Source organism: Fukomys damarensis, unplaced genomic scaffold, assembly GCF_012274545.1.
Source record: "Fukomys damarensis isolate Sample0158 unplaced genomic scaffold, DMR_v1.0_HiC HiC_scaffold_12, whole genome shotgun sequence".
In the NCBI taxonomy this organism is placed as follows: domain Eukaryota; kingdom Metazoa; phylum Chordata; class Mammalia; order Rodentia; family Bathyergidae; genus Fukomys; species Fukomys damarensis.
Genome location: NW_022900924.1, coordinates 36,508,834 through 36,518,820, shown reverse-complemented (window position 1 = coordinate 36,518,820; position 9,987 = coordinate 36,508,834). Strand labels below are relative to the sequence as shown.

Here is a 9,987-nt window from a genome sequence, read left to right as displayed (position 1 = left end):
TATATATTTCTAAATGTTAAAGAATAATCGACTGAGGACAAAAAGTCTACACTTGGAGTCACATATCCCACCTGTAAAAGCCGGGTGGCACCTGCCGCACCAAGAAGTTCTTCTCCATGTCTTGGAGGATGTCATTCAGCATCCGGACGCGGTCCAGGGCTCGCTCCTTGGGATCATTGGCAGGTCGCATCTCGTCTGACTGAAAGAGTTCAGCACTCTCCCTCAGGTGAGATGCCGCAGCCAGCAGGTGATGTGCACTGAGTCTATCACCTGGGGAAAATAAATGAGCCCATCTCAGAAGAGACATCCTCAAAGGAGCAAAACAAACATTTCACAGTCACAATTCTAAGTTATAAACCAGATAGGCCACTGCAGACAAAAGGGATTTGTCACTGACAGTTTTCTTTTTTCTGTCACTTGACAAAAGCAGAATTATATATTTAAATCTTCCTGTCACAAGGAAAAAGGTCAAATCAATTAAATGTTAATAATGTACTCATTATTGAGTATTGTCTAGATGCTTTACTATTTTATTGTTTATTACTACTAATACTATTAACAGTAAATAGGTACTGATTTGTTGAGAAATCCCTATTTTCCAGTTTTGAGCACTTTAATTATCTCATTTAATATTATCAAACCTTGCTCATTTTAGAGACTAGCTGAGAATTAATTAAGGAAATCAAACAGTCACAAATCATCAAGCAAGTAAATAACAGGCAAGAATTAGAAGCCTCACTTTTCTGACTCAAAACTTCATGCTGTACATAGGGTATCTTGAATGCGAGGGGAAAACATAACAGGAGAGAGGATATGCTGCTGTGTCAGTAGGTGTTTATGGAGCTCTTTTTTCTTTACTAGAAGTTTCCTGCTTTGTGGACTTAAGAATGTGACATTGCGACAGGCTGATGGAGGGACAAGGGGGACAGCAATGGAGCCCTGACTAGGGAATGATCACAGAGGACTTGTCCATGGGAAGTCCGAGGGTCACCATCTCCCCCAAAACCTGGTCTTTATGAAAGTGTGATTTCCAGACCTCTGTTGGTAGAGCACAGAAATTTGTATTTGAACACACTAATCCAATTATTTGAAACTTTTAAAAAAACGTGCAAAGGTAATATGGTTTAAAAAAAAAACGAAAACCAGGTTAGAAGTATAATTTATCCATGAAATATGTCCATAATGGAATGACCTTCATTACCAGCCGCTAATAATGATCTTTATTATTTCTCATCGCCCTTTGATACAGACTGTTTATAGGTTAATTTCTTTAGAGCCCAGCAGAGATAGACAACAAATACCTACCTCTTTCTTTCAATAAGTAAACAAAATTGTTTCAATAAAGCATGTTTAGAAAAAGTTCATGACAAAAGAAAATTCTGTGACAAGACAATTAATTTGATATGGGCTACAAAGATATTTACAGATAAGCTGGCTTACAAGGAGCATTCTCAATAATATAATAATTTTTGCTAATACACATTCACAAGAATAGTTGCAGATTATGGCAAAAGGAGAAATAATATTTGAAGCTAATATGTAGCCCCCTGTTCTCTGAAGTTACTATAAATAAAATCAACTGCAGGAGTTCAAAAAGTTCTGGCATTTGATGTTTTTGAAGTGCAGTCTACATTCACTAGTTAACTTGTTTTATTTCACAACAAAACTCGAGGCTACAAGAGGATGTATTTTTGTTCATTTTTAAATTAGCCTCAAACTTGATTCCATTTTATGAAGATACGGTTTTTCTTAATTTATGGTGCATCATATTTAATGCATAGAGAACTTGTGGTGAATATCTTAGCACAAGGAAAGAACAAGACAGATAAGACACAGATTACACTGGCATTGAAAGACTGAAAAACAGAAAAAACAGTTTGACCTCCTTGAGAGTCTTCCATTTAAGAATGAAAAATCTGTTCTGATCTAACACACTACAGAATTGAAGGCATTACCACTGAATCAACTGAGATGAATCGTACCATTCTACCTTATTTAGCTGTAAATGAATTTATCTTTTGAAGTAGTGCAGATGTAGAGAACTGACAGCTTTAGGACTGGCCATCTCCAGAAAAGACCCTGATACAGGAAATCTGACATCCATAACATACAGTATGCATTGCTTCAAGTGTATGAAGTTACAAATTGAAAAGTAGCTCTACTTTCAATGTTCACTCAATTGTTTTGATATATAAATTATGCTGTAAATATTTTTAGTAGCCACTTTTCTATCAATTAGAGATTGTACGTCCTTTTAAAGATAAAGAAATTTTGCCGGGCGTGGTGGCGCTTGCCTGTAATCCCAGCACTCAGGAGGCTGAGGCAGGAGGATCGCTGTGAGTTTGAGACTAGCCTGGGCTACATAGTGAGTTCCAGGTCAGTCTCAACTACATAGTGAGACCTTGTCTCAAAAAAAATAACAACAAACAAACAAACAAACAAACAACCCCCCCAAAAAAAGATAAAGAAATGCCACTTCCTACATCAAAACATTCGTGACCTCCAAGTAAGCAATCCTTTATGCTCTTTGGGTCCCCATTAGAAAGTCAGCTCTGAAAGGGAGGACATTTTTATCTGTTTCTTAAAGTGTTATTTTTCTAGTACTTAAAACTATGCCAAAAAATTCATTTACTCAATGAATGATTGCATTATGCATGTTTACTACAGCATTGTAGCATCTGCAACATTTTATCTTTATCTGCTTTATCTTAACTGAAAAAAATATCACCAGAGCAGCAAGTATGTTTTGTCTTTGTATCTCCAGATGTTTGCACAATAGATGTTAAAATTGTTTTGATTGAATGTTGAATTATAATATATCTTGAAATTATATTATTATTATATTAAGTGTGTATAAAACCATTCAGAGAGACATTTGGTGATTAGTGAGCATCATCAAATACTAGTTCCTTTATTTCCTTGGTAGAAATCAATCATACTTGGAAAATAAAACATTTAAAAACAGTAGAAGCCACGTCAAGGTAATGATGGGTTATACTGAATCGAATTAAAATATTTCCTGAAAATAACTGTGAATATACACAATTTTGCTTAAGGCATAGTGAATGTCAGAGGACACAGGACTGTTGAATCTGTTATCAGTTCAGACTTAAAAAGTTTTGAGTCCACTTGACTACAAAAGATTAATTGGAAATTAAAGATTTTTCTTAGGGAGAATATGATTATATCTGCATTACTGCTATCAATGTGAACCTGAGTAAATTGTGTATATACTACTCTTCACATCTCTGGAGGAAATGGTGACTTCACTTTCTAATCTCAGGGAACAAGTAAAATCTGAGACTGGAATTACCTAAAAATCAGGAACGTCTCAAATGAGCTATTGAAAGCTCTGGGACTTTGCCCTAATGCATCTGAGTGAAGTCATTCCATCTGAAAGCAACAACATTCATGTCTTTGCTTCTCTTGTCCCCAGTCCTTGCCCTTCTGGAGGAGGAGCCTACTCCTGAGCTAAGCTCTTCCAGTATACTAGCATGTTATGGAAAGGATGAAGCAGGATATTGGATGACGATATTAGCTGAAGAGAAGAGAGGAATGGAGGGAGGAAGAGATGGAAGGACACTAGACAATGGATATGGAGATGCATTTGGAGAACTGCGCTCACCAGTTCAGCAAAGACTCCAGTGTCCACTGGAAGAAACAAATACCTGCCACTCAGGATATTCCCTGCCTTCCAACGAGACTTCATGGCAGCATCTGCCCATGAAGACAGTGTGATTTATGAGTGAGCTATGGTGGAGAAGGAGGGCCTTTGGAATCTTACAGATCTAAATCCAAGTCCTAAGTTTATGACTTCATAAATGTATACATTTGGGCCAAAGAGAAAACCTCTCTGAGGTTCAGTTTCTTAATCTCTAATTGGACTTAATCCTCAGCTCATCTCATTGAATTAAAGTAAGGTAAAGTTGCCATATATGTAAAACACTTACAATACCTAAAGGTTTGTAGGGTGACTTCAAAAAGGCCAAAATGATTCCCAGAAAACTCCCTCTTCTTAAAAATCCTTGATTCATGGTCCCAACATATATTGTAACAGTAGTCTACAGCTCAGAGGTACTTGGTTGCATTTTCTATCTACCCAGGATTTCCGAGTAAGACAATTAATTGCAGTGGTGACTCCGCCAATAAGTCTAACCTGCCACGACCTGGGTCCCACACAAACTGCCTCTTTTGCTGAGACCCTTCATAACTTGATGAATTGCACTGACATAAACCCTACAGAGTAAGTCTGTTTTACAACCTGTGACAAATCTACAACTGCTCTCTTTTAAAGAGCTTTTTTATTGTGTACTATTGTGATCTCTTCAGAGTTTCACACTTCAAAAAGTTTTCGATTTTAGTTTATTTCTACTTTTCTACCTTGGGGTTCTATTTTGTGACCATAGTTTTAAAAACCTGTTCAATTTCATTTTAAATTAAGAGTGAAATGCTCTGGTCATACTCTAAAACTACACATTTTAACCAAACAAACACAGCCTTTTAAAAAAGTATCGTTTCACAGAATCTATTTTTCTATAGATGACTCATCATAGTCTTAAAGGTGCTAACAATTGTACCAGTTTAAACGTCACTGATTTATAGAGACGAGAAAAAGTCTGATTTATGTTCTACATGATACAGTGTTTAAGACCAGAATAAGGCAATTGGGGGGTTTATGTTATTTAATATCATCTTGAAAAATATCATGAGGCAGCACTAAAGGGAAAAATGAAATTGCCAATATGATTTCAGCCAGGGGAAACAACAGTCCTTTATTATCCTACATTTTCTATTCTTCATGCTGCTTTCTTCAGTATGAATCACAGTGGATCACATCAGCCATCTGGCTAAAGAGGTTAAACAAATAAAACTCAGAAAAGAAAATGTGGGAGTTAATATGCTGCTAATATTCGAATGATCTAAAATGATTTTTACAATGCATGTATAAAACTATCTTATTTAGAGATAAACACGTTAGAAGATAATGGATAATTATGGCTAAAGTCAATACAACAAAAATCCTTTTTGTAAAACTACCAAAGAGGTATATTAAAAGGATTAGTACAACCACTTTAAAAAAGTAGTCAGCACTTGCCCGCATTTGAATACAGAAAGCCAAATAACCAAGACAGAGACAGAAAAACCAGCACGCTGTGTTGAATGAATTCTTCCACCTTTTTGTCTGCTACAGAAATCGAACCCTGGGCTCTCTCTAGTAGTTACTGCCTCCGTTAGGTTTGTGATTACATGACCAGGCCATTGGCTGCTCTGGAAGCGGGAGCAGTTCTTTTATGAACTGCATTTGTATGTAGTTTATTCTTATCATCCTTCTGAGGCAGGAATCTGAGTGGATTTGTACTTTTAATAATATATGTGAGTTTACTTATGTATTGGCTAAACCAGGAAGCTAAAATTTTTTTAAAAGCTTTTATAAAATTAATTAACATGAGGGTAGGGTAATTAAGCTTTAATTCAAGTCAAGATTAAAAGATGATTTTCTTTTTGTTGATATTGTTCCTAGGGATCAGACCTAGGGCCTTGTCCAAAAGTATTTTTGTAAAAAGAGCAACTTTAATAGTGTTACCAGTGAGGAAATAGACACAAAACAATTTGTATCCTAAAAAATACACGCATTGAAAAAAATATATGTACATTACAATAATCCATTACTATAATGGGAGCGAGCATAAGAAAAATAATAAGTCACTAGCAGATTTCAATCAATGCACTGTTGCATATAAAATAAAATATAGATGACCAAAAAGAAAAAAGCATATTTAAGTGAAGATCTTAGAGCAAGGAAGTTATATGAATAGCAGCAAATTGTGAGGCAGGAGAGGAGATGAAAAAAAAAGTATAGTTTTGAGGAATACAAAAGGAACAATGTGACTAGAATAATAATTAAAGCATATATGTGATAAAATATGATTTCAAAGAGAAATTGGAAAGAAAAATTAGCTTGGAGAGGCAAACGCTAACAATCTGGAGACAAATCAGATAATTGTTACAGATCCAGCTGCTTGAAATCTTCTTCTTCTGGATTGAGGATGGATTTTCAATAAATGAAATGCAATGTTCAGTATGGTTAAATATCAGAATTCATACCAAACACAAGGAGGATTGGGACAAAACCTGTTTTTAGAAATATGTACCCAATGGATGGACAGTCATTTTGCAAATTTATTAGTTTGAGTGAACAAGGTAAAATATAGTTTAGAGAATCTTTAGAGCTTGTCACGTAAAAAAAGGTCAGTTTCAGAAATACTGGATGAAGTCAAATTGCCAGGAAGAATTCCCATGGGAGCAAAAAGTTTTTCTTGAAATTATTTGGATTTTAAAAAGATTACCTTGGGCTTCTTAGGGAGGACACAGAACTAGGTCACCAGGGTACTGATACTTCACTATCTGTAGCCCAGTGCAGAGTGGGGATTGATGGTAATTAAAACAAAGATTGGAGACAGATGGGCTGAGAACTGGAATCATGCAATTTGTACAGTGCATAACTTAATTTTGCCAATTGGGAAATTCATTTTATATTACCCAGAAAGGAAATTAAACACATTAGATAGATCTTGATAACTTGCAATTGTAGAAGAAGAACCAAATGACACTTAAAAATTGAAACTACAAATTTAACAGGACAGAGAATGCTTGTCTTAGTGGCATCATCACCTTCAAATACTCTCCCTCCTTCTAAAATGTAGTGATTGACAGTAATGAACTATCAGAGCTAATAAAAAAAGAAAAAAGTCTGATTAAATCAGTATTGTCAGATATTTAAAGAAAAGGAAGAAAACGCTGCCAACAACTATTTTACATTTAGTGAAACAATGAGGAGATGGCAACAAGCCACATTGTTCAAAATTATGTTTCCTGCTGAGTCTGACTTGCACTAAATAAAAATGCACATAGCCAGATCAGTTGAAAATTACTTTTACTTCATTTGGTCATATGCAGCTTTTACAGTCATGCTAGGTAATTAATGTTCAGAATTCTGAAAAACAATACCAAATATTAAACAAAAAAAGAGTGCATTATTTTAAAATGCTGTTTTATATATTAAAAATAAATGGGGGAAAAAAAAACAAAGCTAAGTGGGCTGGGGATTTAGCTCAGAGGTTTGGTGGCCTGCCTTGCAAGCGCAAAGACCCAAGTTCAATCCCCGCTACCAAAAATAAATAAATAAATAAAATGAATCGGGCTGGGGATTTAACTCAGTGACATCGTGCCTGCCTCACAAGGCCAAGATCCTGAGTTCAATCCCTGGCATATAACAACAACACCAACAACAACAATAATAATAATAGTAAATGAATAGGGGCTAAAGTGGGAATCCATAAAGGAGTAAGATTTTTTTTTTTTTTTTTGGTACCCGGGATCAAACTCGGGTCCTTGCATTTGTAGGGCAGGCAGCGGAACCACTGAGCTAAATCCCTGGCCCTGGGAGTAAGATTATTAAGTGCTCATGGTTCACTATGTCTCCAGGTTCCAGGGTGGGCTGCACTTACCTTTTGTTGGATACCTCCCTCTACCCCTGTAAATTTGTACCACTGCCTTTCAGATGCATTTGTTTGACATACTTTTCTTTGTCACAAGTACATCTCAAGTATATCAATTATCTTATCACTATTTACATTACATCTCCATATATCACAACCACGTATAAATATTCATTTTCTAGTATGTGTCTGGCATTGACCAAATATTAAGAGCCAAGGTCGCTCAGTCAAAATGAGCTTTCAAGAGTGACACAGTAAATCAACTCCAACAAATTATTCACTGGTAAATTATCCTTCTTTCTGGTGGTTGTGAGAATGGTAAAGAATGGTCGGCTGCTAGTGTAAACTAGTGTCATAAATAAACAAGATGGCCGGTTGTCACAGGGTAAAAATTACGCCATTGAAAATGCAATTGGGTTTCAGGGACCTTCATACTTATACTGTTTGCAGTAAGGAGAAACGGTGTTTTATAGTTCAGCTTTGAAGGTCATTTTTTTCAAAACTGTAATTTAAAATGTAAGACTAATCACTGGTAACTGTCATAACAAAATAAAAAATATATCAACAATTTAAGCTTGTATTAAGTGGTAAGATTGTATGCTTAACACTGTTTAGCTAACGAAATTATCTAGTATTATAGGTAAAATTGAAATATTTATTTAGGTATTAATAAATTATGCCCATTACTCACTCATTAACACTTAAAAGTATTCTATTTCAATAATAAGGTTATAGACAATGCAATCATTATAGAACAGGTGCCTATGATTTCACAAATATTTAAATAATGTTTGGCCATGATAACATTGTCAGGATGATGAAAATATAAAAATGTATAGTTTCAAGGTGAAGAGTCATTACTTTGATCAAATATTTATACCAAGATAGGGTACAGGACTTTTTTTTTGGCCTATTCTTTGTTATATTTTGTTTTGCTTTGGTTTGAGTTTTTAATATGAACACATCTCAAGTCTGACTATATCCTTGTGAGCAAAAGTGACAGAGATACACAAAAGTTTCGCATAAAAAGAAAACAAAACACAGAAATAGCCAACGAATGAAAAGTTCTTCACCTACAGGAAAAGCAACTCATATATAACAGAATGCAGCCAAAGTACTCCTGGCTTATCCAACTGAGAACCTTGGATTTTAGGGAGAGTTTCACTTACACATGGTAGTACCTGGCCTAAAGTACAAATCTTGGTAGAATAATAAAAGTTTACATTTTACTTTTATCTTTTCTTCCTAGAATGACATGCACACGAATACAAATTTTAAAGAAATGATTATTACCTCGGCTTGTTCTCAGAATGTCTTAACTTTTTGCTTTAACAGAAACCTGGCTGTTCCCAATGACACTGCTTCCACCCTGACCCTCTCAGGCTGTGATTGTTTTTGTTTTTTTTCCTAATCCTTTTTCTTCTACTTTCCCACCTGCTCTAGAAGCACAGTATGAATCAATTCTAGGTCATTCCTCCTTATTTGAAGATTTTAGCTCCTGACTCATGCCCACGCCTTCTTACGTGACCCCTTTCACATGTTCAGTAACCCCATAGATACATTCTTATCTCTCTTTCCTTTAGTCTCCTTATCTATAGTTACTGCCGACTCTACATTGTCCTAGATAACATTATTACCAAAATCTCTGCTCTCTCATCTCATTTTCAGCAATCTCATTTGCTGACTTCCCTTCCTGTCTTTTGAGCGCACAGGCTCTTAATCCTTCAACCTCATCAAGACACAAAGTCTGTTGGTCTTCCTTCACTTTTGCTTGACCTCATTCTCCTCGTATTCTCATTTGATTTCCATTCCAGCTGTGATAACTTTGACCCTTCACAAGAAAATCTCCTTTGCATATACTCTCAGTTTTCTTCATCTTAAGTACTTTATGGTTTTCTCTTAGAAAAGCTCTGCTTCTGTTTAAACTCAATTCTGTTTTCTCTGTGCCCTTACAGGATTCAGACATACTGCTCCAAAATATGCCACCTGAGGAAACAGTAGGTCTTACTGATCTTCTCCCATTCTTTTCTTGAAGCAGCCCATAGAAAAACTCTCTGATGTTCCTCTGGAGTTGGTCATAAAACATTCACATCCTATACTTCCAGGAAGGAACATTCTTATTCTCAAGAAGAGAAAGAAGAATCTGAACCAGGAGGCTTGTCTGAGCTCTTCTCAATTATAATCTTTAGGTTAGACCCATTTTTACTACAGTCGAAGTTCAGAATGATTTTCTACTCTTCATCAGACTTAACATAAAATTATAAAATATTTCTTTGGCGCTTCACTTCTGAAGGCTCTTGTGTCACACAATCTTATGTAAAAGTTTACTTACCCTTGCTAATTTGTCTTTTGTTATAAGAGTCTTAAACATCAACCTAGGAAGGAAAATTTTCATCTGTACTCCTGAATCCCAATCTAAAGTTTGGAAGAAATGCATAATTTTGTGGAGTTGTCACATTTAAATACAGATTTCTTTTGGACCCTTGAT

At 35.5% G+C, this 9,987-nt stretch overlaps 1 protein-coding gene across 5 annotated transcripts in view; it reads right to left on the bottom strand.

Annotated features, from left to right (window-relative positions):
- Positions 1–9,987, bottom strand: part of Naaladl2 (N-acetylated alpha-linked acidic dipeptidase like 2) — an 853,454-nt gene that overhangs the window by 33,359 nt on the left and 810,108 nt on the right. For all 5 annotated transcript variants that reach the window (XM_010632423.3, XM_010632422.2, XM_010632426.2 and 2 more), the window contains one exon: positions 72–270. In XM_010632423.3, coding sequence (XP_010630725.1) covers positions 72–270 — 199 coding nt within the window. The remainder of the gene's footprint in view (positions 1–71; positions 271–9,987) is intronic.